The 26,151-nt window shown below is 47.4% G+C and overlaps 1 protein-coding gene across 13 annotated transcripts in view; it reads right to left on the bottom strand.

Annotated features, from left to right (window-relative positions):
* Window positions 1-1,635: 1,635 nt before the first annotated feature.
* Window positions 1,636-26,151, bottom strand: part of BCL2L13 (BCL2 like 13) — a 51,083-nt gene continuing 26,567 nt past the window's right edge. For 3 of the 13 annotated variants that reach the window (XM_006071422.4, XM_006071420.4, XM_006071421.4), the window contains 4 exons: window positions 23,688-23,844; window positions 20,068-20,137; window positions 15,159-15,302; window positions 1,636-3,723 (listed from right to left, as the gene is read on the bottom strand). In XM_006071422.4, coding sequence (XP_006071484.1) covers window positions 3,007-3,723; window positions 15,159-15,302; window positions 20,068-20,137; window positions 23,688-23,844 — 1,088 coding nt within the window. In that variant the 3' untranslated portion in view covers window positions 1,636-3,006. Of the gene's footprint in view, window positions 3,724-11,409; window positions 11,528-15,158; window positions 15,303-15,787; window positions 15,904-20,067; window positions 20,161-21,360; window positions 23,272-23,291; window positions 23,490-23,687; window positions 23,845-26,151 lie in introns of those variants that run through there. The other 10 variants (XM_025282917.3, XM_025282918.3, XM_044940898.2 and 7 more) reach the window with 10 other exon arrangements.

Raw genomic sequence — 26,151 nt, forward strand, 5'->3', positions numbered from 1 at the left:
CCAAGTGAGAGATACTGTCCGTCACGAAGCAAGATGCGTGGTGTGGCTCTTCTCCCCGCAGAAGTCTCTCGTGTGGACATCCTGACCCCGAGTGTGTCCCAGCCGCCTGACTCAGCCTGTCCGAGCAGCTGGTGCCTCTTAGGTCAGGATCCTTGTGGACAGAGGACGACGTGCATGATTACTTGAATTAAGCGATGGTTACAGAAAACAGAAGATGCTCAGTCACTGAAGTCTGGAGGCGGGCTTGCTGTGCACATGGGCTCCTGAGGACTCCCAGCGCACACAGCTAAGCTGCCTCGGGTCACAGCCCAGGAGCCACTTTCATTCTCGGCAATTTCACCAGCTGTGCCCGCTGGGTCTCGGGCTGCTGTCAGACAAGGCTGGTGGTCTGGAGGGAGCCCTGAGTTACCATGTGGACGGAGTCTTCAGTCCTCACTGCACTTCACCTCCAGTGCATTTTCCCGACACTGCTTCCAGCAGAGCATGCTCTTCCCAGAGCCGAGCTCTGCGCCTCCCCTGACGACAGGCACAGACTCAGGTGAGGGGAGAGCAGAGGGGCCTTGGGCAGGAAAAGGGGCCACGTCTCACCTCAGCACTGAGGAAGGGTAAGGGGCGGAATCCAGAACACGCCAACCTCCGTCAAGGAGGCACAAAGAAGCACTTTTAGTCTGAGGAAATGGACAACTAAGACATCAGGAGAAACAGGAGGCCCAGGAAAACAGTGAGCTGCTGCCTGTCCCTTTGGAGCTGGCCAAGGACCCAGCCCCTCTAGACTCAGTGGGCGGGCGGCGGCAGCACGCGCTCTGACCGTGGGTCACAATTCAGCCGCGCGGTCTCCCGCGAGCGTGTGTCCCGTGCACTGGGAGGCCCCGCAGGACACACAGTGCCGCATCTGACACCAGACACAGGTGGCGGTGCTGACGTCCCGGAGGCACCCTGGGACCAGCCGGGCTTTTGCAGGCCCAGACTGCTACCATTTACCACAGAGAACATAAATCAGCATTCTTTAATTCTGGTGTTTTCCTCAAGAAACCTTGAGTGGCTTTCGCCAAGTGATCAGAAGTCATGACATTCAACAGCACATTAAGAGTGCTGGAGACCCACCAACCAGAACCAGCAAGGGCTTGGCACAGAGAAATCCCCGCTCAAAGGCAAAGCCGCCTGGGTCACCACTGAGCACTGCACCCAGCTCCGCCTCACTCCTCCTGCCGTGGAGGACGTGGACCCCAGACCCCAGCCTCCGCCCGCTGCTCACAAGCAACCCGGCTCCCATCGGAGCTTCAGCACCTTCAGCCAGTGGGTTTGAGGATCCAGAGTTTAAAAATGTAAATGCTGGAAGGAAAGCGTTATAAAAGGGAAAAGGATGATGCCGATGCAGCAGACCACACGCGAGGAGGAAGACAAGCTCCACGACACGAACCCCACCTGCTCTCCTCCAGCTCCTCAGTCCAGGTGCAGAGCTCAACACCTCCCTCCCCAGGAGTCACAGGGCACACCTGGGGCAGTGCGCACACACACACACACACGGACACACACACATGCTCCAGGCCCTTCTGGCCAACTTGTAAACAGTACTGCTTTAGGAAGATTTAATTTCAAAAAATAAAAATAATAAAGCTCATTTAAAACATCAAGTTTTGGTGATGATGATAGGTAATGTAATTTTATTACAAATTTCAGGATCTAAAAAGTAACCTGTTACATTGACTAAGGTAACTCTGAGATGACCCGTCTCAGGCACGGTCCTGTTAGTGACTCAACCTCGGGAGAAGAGACGCAGTCCCCCCGCCCCCCCGCCATGTGGGGCACAGGCCGTGCACGGGGCTACGCCGTATCCCCGGCACATGCCGACCACAACCACCGTGGCTGTCGCTCTGGCATCTGGGCTGTGATGAGCTCTGTGTGAGCCTCCTGCTGGACTCTGAAAGACAAGCAGGAGCCTCAAGGGTGGCCTCTCTCCTGCTTTTTAACTTCAATGGTATTTAGGAGACTGTGCTGAAGAAGAGTACGTCCCCTGGGCTGAAGCCCAGTATGGGAGCTCTTACTACAAGCAGGTGACAAAGAGGGGCCATGTGACCAGTGAGAAGTCTGCGGCCAGAACCCAGGAGAACCCAGGCTACAGACAGTGACCACTGGAGAGACACCCCACCAGGTGGCCACCATCAGAAGGGCTGCAAGCCACCTCAGGGGGTCAGCCAAGCTACCCTCCTGCTTCTGTACAAGAGACAGCTTGCCCACAGTCATGGGCAGGGCCTGGGTCTTGTCTTATATTTACTTTTTAAAAGACTACAGGCAGCATCTTTATGAGGGGAGCCGAGGGAAGCATTGGGCAAGACCTCTCCACGGGCCAGCAGGGACCCGGGCGCGGAGGGCAGGGCAGTACCTGAGAGGCGGTGGAGACCGCAGAGCACTTGGGCTGCGGAACCGACGGGAAGAACAGAGGAGCCCGGAGGAGGGGTCGTAAAGCGCACGCTCTGGGCAGAGGGGAGGCTCCAGGCTGGAGTGCATCAGCAGCTGAGGGGCCCACAGCCAAGCCCTCCTGCCTGGACCCCCAGGTGCCCACGAGAACCCTCTGCCTCTGAGGCTCTCATGGGTCGCATTACCCCGGGGACGTTTGGCAACAACGGGGGATGCTATCACCAAAGGGGAAGGTGCTACGGGGGCTGATGGGGGAGGCTACGCACCCTCGGGGGCACAGGTGCTCACAGCCGGGGTTGCCCAGATGCCACAGACAAGACTGAGGAAGCACTTGACACCCTAGACCCTGAATCTCAGAGGAACCCAGGCCAGGGACCGCCCAGCAGACCGCGTGCGCAGCCTCTACCTCAAGCTCCGGCAGGTGGGCCACCCCTGCCCTGCTGACCCAGCTCCTCACCCCAGAGCGTCCTGCGGATGTCCAACCAGCTGCTGCCCATTTGGATTCAGTAGAGACAACTAAAACCCTCCTTCTTTCTCCTGGGCCCCGAGTCCTGGCAGCAGGTCACGGTGGACCCCGAGGAGGAAAACCTATTTCTTCCGCAGAGCCAGTGCCAACCCAACTGCCACTGCTAGGATGGCCATGGCAGCCGCCCCTCCCAAGAGCAGGAGGGACCTGCCCTCGGGCAGCGGGCCAGCCTTCTCGAGGTCGCCTGGGCGGGGCCCTACCCTGAGTGCCCTCTGCCCTCCGATGGCCTCTTCCCGGCTCGGCGGGGCTGCAGGGGGCTCCGCTGGGGACTTGGGTGGCAGGACCCCCTCCCGCTCCGGTTCAAAAGCTTCTGCTGGGGCTGCTTCTGCCTCCTCTTCACCGAGCTCCACAAACAGGGACGTCGTGGGACTGGCCCTGGGGACAGCCGCCATCAGAGCAGGGGCCGGCGCGGCTGCCTCCCCCACGCCCTCAGGGATCTCCTCCCGCTCCACGTGCACGATGTCGGAGTTGGAGGAGTTGTTCTCGCTCTTCTCTGCGGCCCCGTTGCTATCCAAGCTCTTGACCTCCTCGGGGTCCACTGTGACCTGCTGCCAGGACTCGGGGCCCAGGGAAACCGGCAGGCTCTCCGTGTGCCAGCTCTGGCTGGCGGACAGTGACACGGGCAAGCTCTCGGCCTGCCAGGAGGCCGTGGCTGTGGAGGGCGACTCCGGGGGACTGACGTGCGTGGAGCCGTCGCTGGGCAGAATGTAGATGTCGTTGCTGTCCTCAGCGGCACCCGCGGGGCACTCCTCCTCTGACTCCAGGTTAAAGACGGTGCCCTAGAAGAGGAGCACGCGGTCAGCACAAGGGCACTAAAGCAACCTCCGCGAATACACATCGGGAAAACTCCCTCCTAAGCTGAGCCTGAGGAACAAACACATCATTTAAAATGATGGCGTTTCTGGACTGAACACACTCGCCTGCAGACCAACGCAGAGGAGGAGTTTCCAACAAGATGGTTCTCTAAGCACGTCCTCAACGCTGCATCAGCAGAAAACTGATGCATATCCCATTCGACTTCAAACACATTTAACACAGTAAATAACACGGCCTGGCAGAGGAAGAAGCACAGGCAGGCAGCTGGTGCTCCAGGCTCACCACTGGCTCAGCAGACCAGGAGAATGTGTTCTGGCAGCGGCTAGGGAGGCAAGGGTGAGTGGGAGCCTGGCCCAAGAGAGGCCCAGAAACACAGAGCAGGGGACTGAACAAGCCTGGAGTGACCAGGGAGGGGCTGGCAGTGGACAGAGGGCTCAGAGCTACGGCCTGAACTCCGCTGCACGGGAGCGCTTGGTCACAGATGGAGCCGCCCCAATGGGCGGCACAGGCTCCCGCTCTTCCACTGGTAGGAGCCACAGAGAGGCAGCGTGGCCGTGGCCACGAGCTCTGGTCACAGGGAAGAACGGACTCAATTTTGGTGCTTAACAAATTGACCGTCTAGACATGAAGACGAGTCACGCGTTTCACATGACGCCGGCAGCCCTGAGGCAGGGGACGCATGGGGACCAGGGGCTCGTGTTGGAGACGGACGGGAGGCCTCGCCGAGCCTGGACGACACCACAGATGGTGACGAGGCTGCAGAGCGTATGTGAGCACACGAGGCTGCAGAGCGTATGCGAGCACACGAGGCTGCAGAGCGTATGCGAGCACACTGGCCCCCACTCTGTCAAGGAGAATAGTTCTGTTCTCCAGCCAAGACCAGACCCTTTCCGGTCAGATGTGGCTGACTCCCTGCGTCCCTGTCCTTCGAGTTGCTGCTGATGCTCTGCGCACCACTGGTTCTGCAGTCACAGAAGGCGCGGCTCCAGTGGGCTTGGAGCAGCCTCACGACGACCGTTCAAGCGGACTCCAGAGGCCCTGAGAGTCAGCGTGCTCCCCAAAGGGTACTCCCAGCAAGGGCTGAAAAGAGACCCTCTCACAGCAAAAAAAGTGTTAAAAGTGAAAGTTGCACAGTGTGTCCAACTCTTTGCGACCCCATGGACTGTAGTCTGCCAGGCTTCTCTGCCCACGGGATTCTCCAGGCAAGAATACTGGAGTGGGTTGCTATTTCCTTCTCCAGGGGATCAAACCCAGGTCTCTTGCATTGCAGGCAGATTCTTTACCAACTGAGCTACTAGGGAAGCCCAAGAGTTGGTTTAAAAAGCAAAAGCAAAAGAACCATAACAAAAAAGGTAAAACTTTCAATCCTCAGAAAGGAGACTTTTGCTAATTTTTGTTTTTGGCCACTGGGCATGTGGGATCTTAGCTCCCCGATCAGGGGTTGAACTGCACCCGCTGAAGTGGAAGCGTGGAGCCCTGACCTCTGGACCACCAGGAAAGCCATCCTGTGATGGTACTATTTTATTAAAGGCTCGAAGCCCAAACAAGTGAAACAGGAATTTCAGAAGTTCCATTATGATGAAATGAAGGAAAAGTTAAACTAAGACCGCATTTAGTACAAAGTTACTTTTCTCTTCATTTTTAACAACTCAAAGCTGAGAGTTAAGAACCTTCTGCGTATCTAGCAGACGTCTTCACCACACAGCACCATCAGCAGGGCTGTCAAGACAACAGCTCGGCAAGGGCCAGGGGCTCAACACCAGTCAGGCTCAGCCGCTTTTTCCCTGCTGTCGCGGACTCCTTACAATTTATTTCTGTATGTGGGTCATGACATTTTAATGATGATTTACCCATATTTTTGTGCTTTATGTAAGAAATTTTAAACAAAGAATAGATGATCACTGAAACTTTTGCTTCTGGTCAGCTAAAGCAAGAATCTCAATCGGAGGCCTCTCCAGCGACAGTCACGGTCACTACTGGAGGGCAGGCTGTCTCAGAGAGAAGGCGCCAGAGAAGCAAGGGGAGGTCTTCACCTACACGCAGCACAGCAACAACTTCAATCACTTTCAGCCAAAACACTTGTATTACTGCAAACAGCTGTATCTTTAGTCCCACTGACACAAAAACACAAAGGAATAAATTCAAGGGCTCAAAAATATAAAATTAATTGGGACCAACGAGAGTTTAACAGAGAACTGTGCTCTGTTTAAACAGATGGTGCCCAAGAAGGAGGAACTCGCCCAAGGTCCCTCAGCTGCGGTGAGAATCGAGCATCCATGTCCTTCTGAAGACCAGACTTAATTCATTTTGCCGTCAAAATAAGGAAGCCGAAGCACCCGAGGAGGGTGCACACCTGGCCTGAAGCCCACGGCCGGGGCTGGCTCTGACCAGGTGGCTCGCCTTGGGGCCCGAGCCCCCGCTTCCCACATTGGTGCTTTTCCTGAGTTTACGGCGAGAAGTAACCGGAAAACGCTATTCTTGGTGTTTCCGTCAAGCAAATACAGAAGTTATGTTCAGGAAATTCTTCAAGTAAAAAGGAAGGTAGAGAAGAAACTGAAATATCTGAAGGGACTACAGCGGAATAGGTGGGTACAATGAAAGCGGACTGGAATCGTCCAGAGAAGCACCTCGAGGCTGCAGCAGCGTGCGACCACGTCTGCACCACCGCACTTGCTTCCCTTCTGCTTCCATCCACACAAGGCACAAACTGCCGTGCCACCGCAGGCACCGCTTCACACGCAGGGTCACAGCTGCCGAGGAACTGATGCCCCGAGGACGCGGGGCCGGCTCTCAAGACCACACTCCCCGGGGAGCTCATTCAGGGACTCACCCCACCTGTCACCCCAACCCTTATCACCAAGAAGATAACACAGACGCCTGCTCCTCTACACTCGGTCAGACAGGGTACTAGCAATCAAAAGGCTCTGAGATCACTATTAATCTAAAATTAGAAAACAGAGGGACTTCTTGCAGTCCAGTGGTTAAGACGCCACACTCCTGAGGCAGGGGGCCCAGGTTCAGTCCCTGACTGGAACTAAGACCCTGCATGATGCAGCCAAAATAATAAAATAAAAAATAAAACTACAAAAACAGAAAAAGAAAACAGAGTGTGAGAGAGAGATTTATATTAAGGTAACTTTCCACCTTAATATGATGACTAAGACCCACAAAGGACACATTTAAACACAGTGCAGTAAACACCCACACTCACACATAAAACGAGCAGATCTCATGAAACACTGAGCCCTTAATACACTAAAATTATTTCAGCTGCACAACCCCCTGAACTGACTTTAGATCACAAACTGTACGTCACCTCCCACAGTGTGAAAACTCAAACAGATTCCGACCTAAAAGTTCCCAAGTCTTCTGATGTCCTTGATTCAAACAAAACCTTTTTGAGGTTTGCAGTTCTTAAAATAGAAATGAGAAGCTTCAAATCAAAGAAAAAAAAGACAAAAATTAATTTTATTCAAGCTATTTATTATTATTATAGATTACAAATCCCCCCATGATCTACTCTTTCACAGTGAGGTTTGATTCAGCACACATCGTATGACACCAAGGAGAAGCCTGCCCCACAGTGACCCTCGCAGGCGCAGGAGCTGGGGCGGGCAGTCCTGCTCACAGCTGGCTGTGCCCTGAACACTGCCCAGCAAAGTGAGAACCAACACTTGAAGGAAACTTCTATCAGACTTGGGAAGAAGAAGAAAACACACACGAGAGATGCGTCTGAAAACCTGATACTTGTAAAAAACGTCACGTGTTCAGAGAATACTCTCATACCATCTGCTCCTCCATATTGTAACAGATGAAACTGAGGCTCAGTGACATTAAATGAATTCCCCCCAAACTCAGGGCTAATGACTGGCAGAGCTGGCTCCACAAACAAATTGTGATTCCAACCTCCCCTCCCAGAAGCATGCGCGCACACACACACATGCCCCCACCCTACTGTCCCAGTACAGACCAGCAGTCACTTTCCACGTCTCTCTAGAAAGCTGCTGCCAGTCCATAAGATGTGTGCTCCTGACTGTACCCCAACTGAGCCCGCCTTCCCAGCCTCTGAATACTGGGACACTCCCCACAGCACAGAACGTGCGGCCCAGCCCTTCCCATCTGCCTCCTCAGCCAGACCTGAGCTCACGGGAGGCCTGCTTCACTCAGCACCCAGAAAACCTACCCTGTAACTGAGGAACTAGTGGGGGCTCAGTGAGAACAAAACAGAAAACCTTCCCAGGGCTCAGCCGTCTCCACTCTGCCCTGCAGTGGGTTAAAAAGCTCAACCACCAGAAACCTCAAGGGCTGTGCGAGAAGAGGAGATGGCACAGGGCCAAGGGCTGCCCTGGGCTGGAGGGGGCCGGGCGGGCGGGGGTGGGGGCGGGCACGGCCAGAGGGAAGCCCCACAGTTCTGGGAGTCACCCCAGACCCCTGCTCCGGGTGGGCGAGGGCACAGGAGCCCCTCTGAAGCAGCCGAGCACCCTGCTCTCCTTGACAAGCTCTGCCGGCAGGGGAAACCAGTTAACCACCGCCTGACCCCAGAGGAGGGAAATGCCCAGCACTGCCCCACCCTGGCCAAGCACTGCCCCACCCTGGCCATCCGTGCCGTCTAGGGAGGAGGGAGAAAGAGAAGCTCCTGTCAAGTTCAGGGCCGGGGGAGCCCACAGGCTCGCTCACCTGCAAAGACCTATTCACAGGCCTGCAAACTCATCTCCTGATGCCTCACCACGTCACCTAGACCTCCGGACGCAGTTCCTTCTATCCGGGACAGCAAGCCTGGCTATCCAGAAAAAAGGACAAGGCACAGCAAAAAGAGAACATACACACACGCCAGAGCCAGACATGGCAGGGATGCAGGAGTCAGGCTCTTTCTGGGGACTTCCCTTGTGATCCAGTGCCTAAGACTCTATGCTTCCAGAGCAAGGGGCAAAGGTTTGATCCCCAGTCAGGAAACTAAGACCCACCTGCCTCATGGCACAGTCAAAACTTAAAAAAAAAAAAAAAGAAAAAAAAAAAAGAAAAAAAACACATCTGTTTTACAAAAATGAACCTAGGCACCTATTCACTCAAAACAGGTCACAGGGAATCCCCGGTGGCCCAGTGGGTAGGGCTCTGCGTTTTCACGGCTGAGCGCCTAGGTTCGATCCCGGCGTCAGAACTAAGATCCCACAAGCCATGTGGTGCGTGGGAGCAGGGGCGAATCGTACATCTCAATGTAAAATGCAAAACTCTGAGGAAATGCCACAGGAGAGAAGCTAAAAGATCGTGGGCCTGGTGATGACTGTTTAGAAAGAAGGCACAATCAATGAGAGAGGTGAATGAAAAGCTAGACTACTGAAGAGATAATTCTGAGAGAATGAGAAGAAAAGGCACAGACTGGGAGAAAATACTTGCAAAAGACACATCCAATAAGGGACTGTTACCCAAAATAACACAAAAGAACTCTTAAAATTCAACATTAAGAAAATAAACAACCAATTTAAAAAATGAGCCTGGGACTTTCCTGGTGGTCCAGTGTTTAAGACTCCGCTTCCAATGCAGGGGATGTGGGTTCAATCACTGGTCAGGGAACAAAGGTCCCACATGCCACTTGGCAAGTATTCAGTGCTAACAAGGAAAGGAGGAAACTCAAATGCATATTACTAAGTGAAAAAAGCCAATCTGAAAAGGCTACATACTTTATGTCTCCCAACAGTATGGTCTTCTAGAAAAGCAACACTATGGGACAATTAAAAGGTCAATGGTTGCCAGAGTTCAGAGAGAGGGAGGGACAAACAGGGGAAGCCCAGAGGATTTCTAGAGCAATGAAACCTGCACTCATCAGACACATGTCACTATAAACCCATCCCAACCCATACAATGCATAGCTAGCATCGCCAAGAGGTCTGGACCCTAATGTAAACTGCAGACTCTGGGGGATGCTGCGTGCCTCTCAACAAGTGTAATGGAGGCTCCGTCTGGCCAGGACTGCCAGCGGGGGGCTCTCCTGTGTGGAGGCAGGGAGTTAATGTGAAATCTCTGCAACTTCTGGTAAACATTTCCATAAACCTAAAACTGTTCTGCTGCTGCTGCTAAGTTGCTTCAGTCATATCAGACTCTGTTCTAAAACCTCTCAATTCAGTACAATGGCAAATCATCTCAAACACAGTACAATGGGGGGAAAAAAAACACTTGAAGACAAAATATTCATAAAACAAGAACTAGGACAAGCAAAGGAGAAGGCAATGGCAACCCTCTCCAGTACTCTTGCCTGGAAAATCCCATGGACGGAGGAGCCTGGTAGGCTGCAGTCCATGGGGTCGTGAAGAGTCAGACACGAATGAGCGACTTCACTTTCCCTTTTCACTTTCATGCATTGGAGAAGGAAACGGCAACCCACTCCAGTGTTCTTGCCTGGAGAATCCCAGGGACGGTGGAGCCTGGTGGGTTGCCATCTATGGGGTCGCAGAGTCAGACACGACTGAAGCGACTTAGCAGCAGCAGCAGACAAGCAAAACTCCCTGCAGACCTCCAAAGACATTTATCCCAGCCATTTCTTTCTATGATTCAGACAATAAAGAATCACTTTTCTTTCTTCAAATCTCTAAGGCCAACACCTGCCTTACAACTCACTACACAGGGTCACCCCACCGACTACACTACACAGGGCCACCCCACCGACTACAGCTCAGTACACAGGGCCACCCCACTGACCCCAAGTCACTGCCTCCTTCACTGCCTCTCCTGCAGGTTTGAGAAGCCAGCTCCACTTCAGGAGCTCACGTTCAAGCGGCTGAAGACAGACACAGCCGGGGAAGTCATATGACAGACCTTACGTAACAGACATGCACCGCCACGTGCCCAGCGACCCTCCTCCAGGACAGTGTTGTTAGGGCCTGTCAGTGCACGTTCCACACCAAGTGCCTGGAAGGAGATGCATGCTGACACTTTCTGTCAGAGAATGCATTTTCCCCAATTGGCCAGAAAAGCATGCTCTTGGTTTTAAATACAAAAACACAGGGTGCTCAAACATAGCAGTGTGAAATACAGATTAGGCACTCACATTTATAAAGGAGACATTTTAAATATTAACACACTAGTCACTCATACATACTGCTCTATTTTAAGCATACAGATTTTAGTTGAATAAAATACTTTATAACAAATTATAATTACCACCAAAGCTTGAGGCACTCCATCATAAAGAAACAGAACACTGAGAAGGGAATAAACAATGCCCCCTCTACGCTCCTCCTCCTCCATCACAGCACCATCCAGCCTAGGAAGGTCCCTGGGGGAGCCACCCACGGGCAGCAGCAACAACAGCAGGAGGGCACTGGGAACCTGAGGCTGGAGCAGGGCGTCCTGCCTCTGTCCACGACAGTCACGGGGAGGGCAGGCCCGCGGGGAGGGCTCTGCTGGAGGCAGTGGCAAGAGAAGGGGCTGCCACTGCGACAGCCCCGCCCTCAGGGAGCAGCAGCAACGGTGTCTGCCGTGAAAACCTCACCAGCAGAGCCCCCGCGCCCACAAGAGGAGGCCACACAAGGAGGGAGCGAAGGCGATGCTCTCAAGACACGTGCGGACAGTGTCTGACCCATCACCCCCCCACCCAAGGCGCCTGAACACTCACATCTTTACAAAGGAGGGAGAGGGAGCCGTGAAAAAAGGGGGCACCATCTCTGCAGAATCTCTCAAGGTGTCTCCCCTCTTCCCTCCTGGTGTCTGCTTCAGGGCTGGGCATCTACACTGGGGATGTTCCTACAGCACCCGCCCACGGCAGGAAAGCTCCTGGTAAAGAGAGGAGGGTCTTGTCACAAAAGTCTCTTTGAACCCAAGACCACTGTCAGCATGACCTGACCGACTTGACCCACCATCTACTTTGACGGTCCAAGTTCCAGTAAGCTCAAATCCAGTATTTCATTCAAACTCCGAGAAGCATTTTACTAACCTCATTCCCTTTTCAGCCTGTTAGACACTTTGAATGCTAAAAGGTTATCTGATGATATTAAGGAATTATTTTTAATTTTTTTGTGATGCAATAATGGTATTGTAACGTAAAATTTTAAATTAACCTTATCTTCAGAGATACACAGTGAAATCTTTGCAGAGAAAATTATAGGATGTCTGGAGTTCGCTTCAAAATAATATTAAGATGGGAAGTGATTAGGCCAAGACTGAAGCATGACTGGCAGTAAGTCAATGGTTGTTAGGACTAAGGGATGGGGCTCATTACATGCACTTCTCTGTTTCACATATACTCAGAATTCTGCAAAAGACAACTTTTTATAAAAGTAAGTAGTGTAAGGGATCCTCTATGACCCACCTCCCAGAATATTGGCAATAAAAGCAAAAATAAACAAATGGGACCTAATTAAACTTAAAAGCTTCTGCACAACAAAGGAAACTATAAGCAAGGTGAAAAGACAGCCTTCAGAATGGAAGAAAATAATAGCAAATGAAGCAACTGACAAACAACTAATCTCAAAAATATACAAGCAACTCCTACACCTCAATTCTAGAAAAATAAATGACCCAATCAAAAAATGGGCCAAAGAACTAAATAGACATTTCTCCAAAGAAGACATACAGATGGCTAACAAACACATGAAAAGATGCTCAACATCACTCATTATCAGAGAAATGCAAATTAAAACCACTAGGAGGTACCATTTCACACCAGTCAGAATGGCTGCGATCCAAAAGTCTACAAGCAATAAATGCTGGAGAGGGTGTGGAGAAAAGGGAACCCTATTACACTGTTGGTGGGAATGCAAACTAGTACAGCCACTATGGAGAACAGGGTGGAGATTCCTTAAAAAACTAGAAATAGAACTGCCTTATGATCCAGCAATCCCACTGCTGGGCATACACATTGAGGAAACCAGAAGGGAAAGGGACACGTGTACCCCAATGTTCATCGCAGCACTGTTTATAATAGCCAGGACATGGAAGCAACCTAGATGTCCATCAGCAGATGAATGGATAAGAAAGCTGTGGTACATATACACAATGGAGTATTACTCAGCCATTAAAAAGAATACATTTGAATCAGTTCTAATGAGGTGGATGAAACTGGAGCCTCTTATACAGAGTGAAGTAAGCCAGAAAAAAAAAACACCAATACAGTATACTAACGCATATATATGGAATTTAGAAAGATGGTAACAATAACCCTGTATATGAGACAGCAAAAGAGACACTGATGTATAGAACAGTCTTATGGACTCTGTGGGAGAGGGAGAGGGTGGGAAGATTTGGGAGAATGGCATTGAAACATGTAGAATATCATGTATGAAACGAGTCACCAGTCCAGGTTTGATGCACGATACTGGATGCTTGGGGCTAGTGCACTGGGATGACCCAGAGGGATGGTATGGGGAGGGAGGAGGGTTCAGGATGGGGAACACATGTATACCTGTGGTGGATTCATTACGGTATTTGGCAAAACCAATACAATATTGTAAAGTTTAAAAAAAAAAAAAAATAGTAGTGTAAGGGATTTCCCTGGTGGTCCAGGGGTTAAGAATCCACCTTGCAATGCAGGGAATGTGGGTTTGATCCCTGGTGGGGGAACTAAGATCCCACATGCCATGGAGCAAGTAAGCCCGTGCATGGCAACTAGAGTCCGTGCACCTACATGAATGATCCCACATGACTAAACAAGGACCCAGCAGCTCAGATCTGAGTCAGCCAGAGACCCACGGGAGTGACCAGAGACTGACAAGAAAAAGAGACCTTCCCCCAGAGAAAACACCAGGTGGTTGTGAAGAAATGTCATGGGAAGCAAGGCACAGATAATCCGAATCTCATACAAACTGTTTCAGAGTACAGGGGGAAAAACGGAGACGTTCTTCCCAACTGCAAATTCTTTTATGAAGGCTTAAAACTGAAACACAACAAGGAGTTACAGACAAGCCTCACTCATGGAGGCTGATATAACTAAATGGTGACATGTTAAAGGCACTCACATTAATATCAGGGAAAGGACGAGGATGGATTAACATGTGCTGGAGGTCCTGATTAGTACAGTGCCTTTTTTAAAAAAAAAGACAGACTCAAAGGAAAAAAAAAACCTGACATTATTCACACATGGTGCGGTTTTCTATGTAGGAAACCCAAAGGAACCAGAGATAGTCAGACTCATAAGATAGCTGAGCACATGTGCTGGACAGAAAATCAATATGGAAAAATCAATTTGACAAAGGAGCCGTAGTTATGTAAGATGCTAACATGTGGGAAACTGGGGGAAGGGGATGTGGGATTGCTTTACCTTTGTAACTTGTAAATTTACAATTATTCCTAAACAATCTTATTTTAATAAATAATTATTAAAATTAATAAGTCTGACAATAGTAAGTGTTACGGAAGAGACAGAACAACAAAAATTCTCCCATTAAAAAAATTTTCACAACCTGCTGACAGAGAACAAGTTGGAAAATACTGTTGAAACAGCTGGGCATTGTCTTGCAACTCAGAACATGTCTACACTCCTGGAACCAGAAATTCCTTCCCAGGCGTATGGCCAGAGGCACTCCTGCACACGTGCCCGACAGTGTTCCAAACAGCAATGCTTCCAACAGCAGAAAGGTGGACCTGTCCAGTGGCAAGACTGCCGTTAAATAAACTACCAATAAACTGACATATTTAAAAAACCAAACGCCCACCAACACGTGGACTCAGGTTACGCATTCGCAGAGGGAATCCATAGAGGGTGAAAACTGGTGTGGAGAGGGGAGAATCGTGGCCACGTCAAAGGCCTTGGCCTCGGCACACAGACACACTTGGATGTGCACTTTGAAAATCTCTCGTGGGGAGGAGGGAGATAATAAGAATAAACATGTCTAAAAAGGATCCTCAGGAAGGAAGGAGATAATGAAAAAAAGCTGAGAAACAATGACCTAGATGAATCTCAAGAATATAACAGTGAATGAAAAAAGCAAGTTACAGAGGAATACATATGACACTATTTACATAAAGTCCAAACAAACAAGATAATACACTCTCTGGGAATACGTGCATATTGAAGCTACAATTCAGAACAGGGGCTGTCCCCGCATGTGGAAATCCAGGGGCAAAGAGGAGAGCCCGAGTGCTGGCTATGCTCTTCCCTTCCACAGGACGGTAAACACACAGTTGCTCATTTACTATTCCTCACCCCTCGGTTATCTCTGTGCTAGTATAAAATGTTTCATAAACACTTTTTAAAAATACCACATATGCACTCAGAAGTATTGCAAAATCTTAGTAGATTAAACTGCATGAATAGCCTTTCCATTGATCACCATTCAATCACAATATTAATACTGAATGATAATACCAATGAATTTAACCTAGGCTGTTAAAAACAACCATGAAAGACTTAATTTTTTTTTCTTAAAGAAAAAATTTAGGACAACCACAACAACTTGCAGGCACGTACCCAGCCACCCTGCTGGATGATGTACTCAGCCGCGTGGTCCTCCAGGAACGTCACTCCGAACTGCAGCAGCGCGCCCAGCGGCTCCTGGCCGCGTTTCGTCAGCTCCAGAAGCATTTGTCGTAGCAAAATCAGAGGCACCAAAATCTTCAACACAAAGATGAGGGAGTAAAACACAAACCGAAATTCGTACAGGTCATTCTACATGTTCAACTACTAGAAAACACATTTCGGTGCATCACTATGGAATTCCCTTTTTATTATAATAAACAGTGACCTCAATGTGAATTTTGGAGAAAACCGCATGTACGTTTTATGCCACGGGTGGTAGAAATGTCATCATATGAAAACAACCAGGCCTCCGTGTGTGCGCACACATGTGTATGTGTAATTACATATGTACAGGAAATTCACTGAGGCATTAAAACAGCTAAAGACTGGAAATGACCCAACAGGCACTGTCAAATTTTGGTCATCCAGAAAAATATCAAGAAGCTGTTAAAACGAATTAGACTGTGCACTGCCCAACTGCCAAGATTTATTTTCAGTGAAAAAAGATAAAGCAGGGTGTGTACAATGATGGCACCATTTGCGTGAACACTGTAGAACCCTCCAGTATTTTTGGAAAATACCTAAGAAACTGGCGACAGTGGCAGCCTAGGAAGAGCGCAGGGGTGACACGGTGCGAACACACTTTCAAGTGTGCGTCTTTTGCACTTGGTGCACGCTGTCCTTGTCCTTTTATTACCTAATTGAACACAACACTTTCAAAGTCATGAACCATCTTATACAAGTCATCAAAAACCAGAGTTGTTAGTTGTTAGTATCACTCCTAATAACCTTATGGCTCAATATTAAAAAGTCATTAAAATTTATGACAGAGACTAACTAGAGTCCTTTTCCTTCCCCAAAACGCCCTGCATACTGAGGAGAACTAAGTACTTTCAGTTAACCATCTGCCTGAAATCCTTCTGACTACAACATCAAAAAGGACCGCCAAAGGAAATGAAACCAGTTTCCTGTCACTGACCTGCCAAGGTCATAGCTGAGGGATTACAATATATTTCTGCAGAAGAGGACAAACAGAAAAGACAATGAGTTTATATCCTTACTAATATTCTTTGCTTTTTATGGTTGTTTTTTTTTTTTTAAGTAAAAGCGGCTCCGAGGGAATCTCTCTTAAATCTGAAAGAAAAATGTGGCAAACACACATCTTTCCTTTTTGGTATTCTAAAAGAACTCGAGCCCCAAGCGCAGTCAAAATCGCTTCTCAGCACCAGCAGAGGGGCACAGGGGTGCAGACAGGACTCTACATGGCTCTCTGCACGAGCAGACACCTGCAGCACTGCTGAAAAGAGGAGCACAGCTGCTCACCCAGCTCCATACTCAGTCTCAGTGGGGCAGGGAGGGGAGCTGTGAACCAGCCCAGCAGACACATCACACCAACCCCTAGGGCCTGGGGCCCTGCATGCCGCACAACACTCTCATTTCCCACAGTAATGTACTACATGCAATGTCTTAAAGTTATTCACATTTAAGCTCTACTGCCTCTCAGAAATGAGCCGCAAATGTTTCAGACTTGCCATATAGAGTAATACTCTTATTAATTGTTCAAAATTCACCTCTCACGTATCAAGTGTAGCTGCCCTAGTTTTATGATACAATAATCTAGAAATAAGCCTGTAATCCTCTCACTGTCTTAACGTTAGTCCTTAACCGTATTCCCTCTGATTCACTATTACTTTTTACGCTGAAATTTAACCTTCTAGTCCGTTCTTCATATAGCAACTGCTCCACCGCTTTCATCATTTAAGTTCCTCTTTCCTGAATCTTCTTCATTGCAATTACATACTCCTTGAAATGCAGTGAGTGCAGAGGCTTCCTTTTGTAAGACTAGCATCTTCTACTTGGTTGATGACACTCTCACAGTTTGTAACTTAGATCGTCTTTGTACAGTCATACCCACTGCCCTCTAACTGCTGTGGTCACAAAGCTTCATGGGTATTTCTACAATTGTTTCCATCAATTTCACATTTCACTATTCACAAGAGTTCTATATCATCTGTACGCCTAATGGACAGCAAGGACATCAAACCAGTCAATTCTAAGGGAAATCAACCCTAAAAACTCATTGGAAGGACTGACGCTGAAGCTGAAGCTCCAATACTTTGGCCACATGATGCGAAGAGCTGACTCACTGGAAAAGACCCTGATGCTGGCAAAGATTGAGGGCAAGAGGACAAAAGGGCAGAGAGGATGAGATGGTTGGATGGCATCACTGACTCAATGGACATGAACTTGGGCGAACTCCGGGAGATGGTTAGGGACAGGGAGGCCTGGCAAATACTATTCGTGAGCTTTATTTGGATCTCAATTCTCAAACGAGCTTAGGAAAATATCTTCATGAAACTGGGAAGATGTGAATACTAAACAGGCTGTCTGATGATATTAAAATTACTGCTAATAATTGAGGTGTTGGAAATACACACTAATGTATCTACAGGGTGTGCGTCAAAGTAATCCAGGGGAGAGTGGGGAACAGACGAACAAGACCAGACACAGGCTGACAACTGCTGAGGCTGAGGGACGGGTGCAAGTCCGTCACACCGCGTGCTCCACTCTGTACACCTGACGTTTTACAAGATGAGTGATGTAATTTTAAAAGATTTTAAAAGATGAGTGATGTAATTTGCACTAAAAATCAACCAAAGCAAACGAACTCTTCCTTGCTATTGCACTTCCATGGTCTACTTGTTACCATGTGAGCACCAGGCACTAAACACTCTAGCTTTCCTCTCTCATGGTCATTTTCTTCTTTTCCTATAAGCAGATAAGTTCAGAGAAAAAAACCAATTGCCATGAGGGATAATAAAAAAGAATTAAAGAATAACCCATAATTCTGAGATAACTACTATGGATTATTTAATATTCTGGCATACATTCCAATTATTTTCCTCAGTATATACATTCTGTACAGCCTACATTTACACATATACTTTTGAAAAAATCATTTTGTTAATATGGGTTTGTGACCAGCTTTTTTTCCTCCAGTTACTTTGATTTAAAGAGCATTTTACCGAGATGCTTTTACGATCTTTACTCAGATGAACTGACATTCAGCTTGGAAACTGGGCATGCTTTGTGGATACTTTTTCATTTGCGCCTCATTTACCTACCAGACAGCCACTTCATATAGTGATGTTATATCAAAATTTTGCAAATACTTGTGCAAAATATAAAATACAAGATATGGGCTAAATGCTTAAATTAGCCAATCTGATTTTGACTGGGGTGGAAGGAGGCATTTCAGCTGCTTATCATGACAAGCTGGGTTCTTTTCTGCCCTAAGGGACTCAGAGAGCAGTGCTGGACTCTGCAGAGCAGGTCCTATTCCAGTGGGCTTCACTTCCATGAAGGCTCAAGCCTCGTGGAGTCTGGCCTGTGGTTCAGGTAAGGGACTGAAATGAACTAGGGAATGGGGTGGTGGGAAAAAAGGATGGGTGAAGAGGAAACATGAAGACTGGGGTTACTTTCATTTTTTTGGATAACCATAGGATGGGGAAAGGGAGACAAACAAGAGTTGACTGTAACAATCTTAAGGGCAATAGGATAAAAACGTAAGGCTACTGATATTAGGGATCTCAATTATTTGCTGTTGGATATACAAAGAAATACATCATAACCAAGCTCACTTTTATTTATAAAATCTATTTCAAGTGTTCATAAGAGAGGTTTGCTTTATTCCATAAAGTAAGTGAAACAGATATTCTAACAACTCTTTGACAGTAACATAATATAACTCTAAGAGCGACTGTTTGGGAACAAGGCTCCATGTGTCAAAGCTAACACAACAGCCACTGTTTGCAGAGTGCTCCCTGTGGTGCCAGACGATGCCCTAAAACAAGCACTCAACACACATGATGTCCTTCAGTTCTAGTAACACTTCTGAGGTTAGTGGTATGGTCTCCATGTCACAAATGTGAACATCAAGACCTCGCCTGCTTAACTAACCTGCCCTAAGATATGCACCTAGTCAGTGGCAAAGCTGATACAGAAACAAGTCCGATTACAGGTCCATGATGCTAATGATTATGCTTTAATGCCTTCAAAGCCTGTATTAAGGTGAGTAAAAATAATATACATCAATTAGATATATGAAGTCACACAGTCTGGCTTATAGCAGTATAATTCTCAGTAGAGGGGCTACTTATAAAAATAACTGCATTGCACTTTCTCATCCCAAGCACCACATCACTAAGGGCCAGACCTCCTCCTGGTGAACTGGATGAGCCTAGACCACCTCTCCCGAGACTCTGCCTCAGCAAGGTGACAAGTGGACCACATGGCCTGAAACAGTGGGTGAGCAGCAAGGGACAGCAGAAAGACACCAAACACTGAAGTGGGAATCAGATCTCAGCTCCAGTGCTGGTTCTAACATGTACTGGTCAAGGGGTCTTAAGCAAGAACTTTTTTTTTAAAACTGATTCTTCACCTGACCTAACAAGACAAAAGCTAATGAAGTCCCTTCTGCCCCCTCTGAGGGAATAGCTGCAACACTCAGATGAGACATGGCACAAGACATCTTGTCAACATCAGCACAACCAGGGCTCCTCCTGTAAGAACCCCAGAAGCCGTCCCAAACGGAGCCTGTGCTTTTCCCCAAAAACATACTCACCTGTGCAGAAACAACCGTCTGGAGAGAAATGAAGAGATAATGGGGATTCAGGACAGATGGAAGGAAGATAGCGCACGACAGCACCCTTGGTTCTGGGCCAGCCTTCATCAGACACACCCAAGTAACACAGCTGGGTTCATGGAACAACGAGCTCTCACACGATGCTAACAATCCCCTCCTGGACTTTATCATTAACACACTACAATCTTGTAACAGAAAAGATAACTTGGTTGATACCTTATTCCAGCCGCTGGCATGAACTGTGGTCTCCAGTGTACATTCCCGATATGCCTGATATGTCACTGGCCTGTAGAGATTTTTTTTAAAAATCTGTGTCACAAAGAAGGAAAATTCTAAATTTCCAGATGAATAAATATACAGTCACTACTCTGCTGTAGAACTTGCACTCAAGTAACACAGATGATTCAAGAGATAATTTTCTATGAGACTAGCTTTTACCATTTGCTATGCATTTTTCTTTAAGCATTCTCTACAGGTAAGATTTATGCTACCAGCTTGGGAAAGCAGTTCACAACGTAAGAAAAATAACAATTTTTTTGTAATTGAATTTTATCCAACAAGATTTCTATGTTGCAGATAAATATATACAGTTGAGTTATTAATAGAATCAAGTAAGAGCAAACAATAAAAATGATTTCGTTAATATAAAAGAACAATATAAACTCCTAAAGGCAAAAAACGTAAAGTATTTAAAACTTACAGAGATATTGTCACTGGAAGACTGTTCAAATTGGAGGCATAAGAAGGCAAATAAACACGCTACTTTAAATCTGGAGTCACTGACACCAGCTCCAGGCCAAGGCTCTCCTGCCCATTCCAGTCACACAGACACTCATCTACTGAGGGGATGTGAGTGCTGTGTTCTAAGCCTGGGTTTCTGTGCAAATTAACAACCACAACAGATACTTGGCAGCAAGGTGAAGGCACCAAGTGCTTGCATAACAGATTTAATAAAAATTTACCTCCACCCACCTTTTGTGGGCAAAGAATTAACACACATGTTAAAAAAAGGAGAGGATTCTTGCTTTTAAAGGATTGTAAAATTCACTCCAAAGGCATTTTCTGCTTTGAACAACCTGATCACTTCAGTCTTTTGAACAGTTAAGACTTATAACAGGTACACTTCCTGGTAGCTTACTGTGATGTTTTACATTTTAATACATTTGTGCTTTATATATCCTAGTACACAGTAGGAAACTGAAGCTCAGAAAAGCTAAGAGACTATCCCAAATCCACAGAGATGGCAAAGAGCAACACAGAACAGGAATTCACACCCAATGAGCTCTGGCTCCAAAGGCCACAAGGTCCCTGTTTTGAATCAGGGTTTTGACATGGTCACGATGGCAGTGATGCCCCTGGTAGCTGGCCAGCATCTGGACTGCGACGGGAGAGGAACCACCGGACGGCAGAGACTCGCTAAGAAAAAAGACCCTATGACAGTTCACCAATGATTGTAATGGATACATGTTAAAACTAGAATATTTTTAACACACTGAGTTAAATACAATGTATTTTAAAATCTACATTTAATTTTTTTACACGGCTGCTAGAAAATGTCAAGTTACATACGTGTGACCTTCATTTCCCGTTGGACAGCGCACAGGTCTGGACATTACAGAGAACAGCTCTGACACACGTGTGGCCCTCTTCTGTAAGTCTGTGTGACAGTGTACCACTGGGACACTGAAGTACCAAGACCATGGGTGGCCCTTCTAGTAAGATGTTATGTACGACCTTCCTGCTGTCACATTTCCACTGAAGTACCCGGAGAACAGCTGGAAGACTTGCGCCGACACTGGACTCCAGCAAACAGGCGACCATCTGCTGCCCACGTGCTCCCTGCAGCTCTACTTGGGCATTCAGTCCCTTCACGTCCTTTCCTGAACTGAACTGTCTGCTACTGCTGGGCGGCACAGGGGTCCTGACCGGGAGTTTATCAGGCTAAATGACGTTAGCATCCGCCCGAATGAAACATGATTTGAAACGTTGTATATACACACATATATGCGCATTAAAGATTCAGCAGATTAAAATGTTCCAAGGGAAATTTAAACACAGAAAAACAAGCAGCCTGAAAAACCAGCCCGATCTAATGAGCGACCTGACTCTGCAAAGAAGACTGAGGGGAGGAACTTTTTAAATTTAAAGATCTTTCTTTTTTGCCATGCTGTGAGGCTTGCAGGATCTTAGGGATTGAAGCTGTACCCTTGGTAGTGAAACTTCAAAGTCTAACCACTGGACAGCCAGGAAAATTTGGGGGAAAAAACCTTCAAATTGCTGGTGCTTGGCTATGTGAAGAGTTCACAATTAATTTTCTACTTCAACAAAACTGGAGGAATAAGTGGTATTTTCTACCTTAAAAGATACTGCCACCAACCTGTATAATACTTGTAGTTCATCATCAGTTATTCTCAAGGTATTAGTAACTTTTTAGAGTTGTTAAGCTACTGGGGAAAACAAAACAAATATTCACCCAAGACTATATTTTTTAAAAATATAATTTACTTTGCAGTGAAAAGGTACCATCTTTTCCTGTAGATCATGAAAAGGACTCCAAAAACATATAATCCTGTCCTTCACGTAATTGTACATATATAAAACTATACTGTTTCTCAGAGAACTAATAATATCCCAGTAAGGTTAAAATTAACACAGAAACTGAGATAGAGGGAAATGATTGATACAAATAATCTGCATCACGGTTGGGAACAGGTTTTGTCTCATGCTTCTCAGTTTCTTTACTCCCAGTCCTAACAGCTTTTATAAGTTTTCTATGTTTATTTTGGCCAAAAAGCAGGTTTCTTCAAATCTAAGAATGAAATCTCCACACATAAACTAAATGAAAGTATGGCTCCTCTCGCGTCAGAAGCTTGGAAACTGCCCCCGCCCCCCACAAACACTCCATAAGCCACTGCTGGGCTGCACCTCCCAATTTTCTGTGGAAGTTGTAATTCCCACACCCACATTTATTTTTAAAATTTAAAATTTTTAAAACTTTCTATGTATAAAGTTAAGAAAATCTAGATATGATTTTCATTTCACTGTTTCCTGTGTATAGTTTGGATTTTTACATTTACTCATGTCACCAGAATATGAACAAACTGAATTCTCCTTAAACCCAAAGTGCTTCCTTCTAACAAATGGCAACATACACACTTTGCTTTGTCAAGGTAAGGGATCACCTACTACAACAGGGACTTGGCACCTGAATATTGGCCCTTTTAGTAAAAGGAACCGTCTTCACCTTGTGTTAGCTGCAGTCAATCTTTATTAAAACAGACATTTTTTTTCTAATTCATACCAATTTCTTAACGACTCTAAGCAAAGAATTAAGGGAAAGGAATTTTTAAGATTTTCAATAAATGACTTGGCTTTCTGCTAACAGACTTTCACGATGAGCTTCTTGCTTCTGGCTGACAGCTGGAAGAGAAGTCCCCACAGCAGGAGTGTGGCAGAAGCACCACGGGCAGTGTGCAACCCAAAGCTGAGCCACATCCGGGCGCCCCAAGCTGACACAACGCCAACCCCACCGTACAGTGCGTGAGACCCAGCCATTCCAGGCATGCTGGGCAGGAGAGTGGTGGTAAAAAGTGGTTAGGACCAGTGAAACAGCCTGCGGTTACAACCAGGGAAAGCATCTGTTGAAACCAGACAGTCCAACAAATAAATACAGTCAAATTCATGCTGGAACAATTACATCACTGCTCAAAATGAAAAAGGAGAGGATTAGGGAAAGCAAAAAAGGAAAAAATGAAGGCAAGTGAGAAAAGCGACACTGTTCACCTAAATAAGGCCTTCAGAGCGTGGAGCGGTGGGGACTTGCCCGAGGCACTCACCGGCTGAGCAGCGTCTGCAAGGCCCCGAGCAGAGGCGCCCGCAGCTCCTGCGCCGCCTTCTCCCCGAGGTGGGCCAGGCAGTCCTCCACGGAGCTGTCCGGGTTCGCGGGGCTGAACACGGGCGAGGTGTGGCGGTCGAAGCCTGTGCTGGCGAAGGCTGAAGAAGCAAAAGGGGCACCCTCGTGAATGAGCAGGTGAGAAGTTGTGCTGTAAGCCCAGGGGGTTAGGATGCGGACTACTGGGAACCATAGCATAATGTAAGCCACTGAAAACGTCAGACGATCGTTACTGGGCATTAATCTTTCTTTCAAGAGGCCCTAGATTTAAAGATTTTCTTAAAGAAAGATTTTTATGGAAAATCTCAGTTTCAAGAGAAGAAAAGGGCTAACATGACATGTCAAAATGCGCAGACCAGCTTTGTGAATGACTGCAGACCCGTCCAACCAAGATGGTGAAGGAGAGCCTCTCCCAGCCCATCACCCAGGGGGGTCTGACGATTTGTTTTCACCTCTAGAAATGTGGCTCTTCTTAAACCAGATTCTCATCAGTTTTTCCACCTCAGAGGACCTCGTGACCTTCATTCTCTTTCAGAGCAAACTTTTAAACTCACAGTCATGCACTCTGCCCACCCACAGAGCCAGCCCCTCCTCCATTCCTCACTCCCTGTTACACAGACGCAGCAATGCTCTGACTGCAGTAATAATCCATGCTGGTCCAGGGAGCAGACAGGACATATAACCCCTGGTTGTGGGGACAAGCGGCGTGCTGTCCTGGGAATCTGCCCTGCATCCTGTTTGTAGCATCAATCAGTTAAATGTAAGGAAAGGAAAATAAAAGAAGATTAACGTTAAGTTTCTAATTTTCTATAAATTTATATTTATATTCTTTCCTTACTAACAGGGAGCTGATTTATAGACACGATTTCTATTTTTTCTTTTTAAAAATTACTGGGCAGGGAATTCCTTGGTCCACTGCTGCTGCTGCTAAGTTGCTTCAGTCGTGTACGACTCTGTGCAACCCCACAGACGGCAGCCCACCAGGCTCCTCTCTCCCTGTGATTCTCCAGGCAAGAATACTGGAGTGGGTTGCCAATTCCTACTCCAATGCATGCATGCATGCTAAGTCGCTTCAGCTGTATCCAACTCTGTGCGACCGCACGGACAGCAGCTCACCAAGCTCCTCTGTCCACAGGATTCTCCAGCAGGAATACTGGAGTGGGTTGCCAGTTCCTTCTCCTCCTTGGTCCACTAGTTCCAACCAATACTTTCACTGCCAGCGGCCTAGATTTAGATTTGATCCCTAGTTGGAGAACTATGATCCTACAAGCAGTGAGGGGAAGCAAATCAATCAAATCCCATCAATACGATCCATTCATAATCCAATCTAATCAATCTGAATTAATCCCATCAATAAATCAAGTAAATCCAGGCAATGCTACTGCACAATTGGTGTAACACAGTATGTTGCCAACTTAACTTTCATATGCACTGAGAAGCCAAAAAATGCAGGTGATTTTTTATTAAAACATCTGCTCTACTGCGGTGGCCTGAGAGCAGACGCACAGTGTCTCTGAGGTGCCTGTTTCCAGCTCCAACCTGCTCCAGCCACCCTATCTCACCTGAGGGGGAGGGGGAGAAAACCAGAAATCGGCGTGAAGTTCACAGTCCAGAGGCATAAGCTCACTGAAGACTGAGATCTACCACAGGGTCCCAGAGAGCTTCCCCCTCCCCACAGCCCACCACCACCTCATGAAACACTAATTTACAACAGTCCCTGTTATTCAGTCAAATCAAATCAATCCGATCCCATTCCATCAAATCAATCAAAATCAAATCACTCAAATCAAATAAGTAAATAAAATCTTATCAAATCAAATAAAACACGTGTGTATGTGTGGATGACCCTTGAAAACACTGTGCTAAGTGACAGAAGCCAGTCACAAGCCGCTGCTCAGTGCGTGACTCCACGTACATGCAGACCCTTGCAGGAAAATGTATGGAGACAGGAAGCAGATTAGTTGGGGATGATATGGCTGGGGGAGTGGGGGCAGATGGGAAGTCACTGTTACCTTCTACAGGGTTTCTTTTGGGGATGTGAACAATGTTCCAATTTTAGGCTGTGGTGATGGCTGTACAATCCTGTGATTATACTAACCACTGAACTGTGCAGCTTTAAATGGATACATTTTTGGTACATATCTCAATAAAGCTGCAAAAATTATTTATGGAAAGTAAAGCAAGATATAACCCAGGGCTGCTCTGGTGGTACAGTGGTTAAGAATCCGCCTGCCACGCAGGGGACATGGGTTCAATCCCTGGTCTGGGAAAATTCTACATGCCACAGAGCAACTGGGCCCCTGCGCCGCAACTGTGAGCCTGCACGCCCTGGAGCCTGTGCTCTGTAGTAAGAGAAGGCACCACAGTGAAGAGCACGCCTTCTCACCATAACTAGAGACAGCCTGTGT

Source organism: Bubalus bubalis, chromosome 4 (genome assembly GCF_019923935.1).
Source record: "Bubalus bubalis isolate 160015118507 breed Murrah chromosome 4, NDDB_SH_1, whole genome shotgun sequence".
Classification (NCBI taxonomy): Eukaryota; Metazoa; Chordata; class Mammalia; order Artiodactyla; family Bovidae; genus Bubalus; species Bubalus bubalis.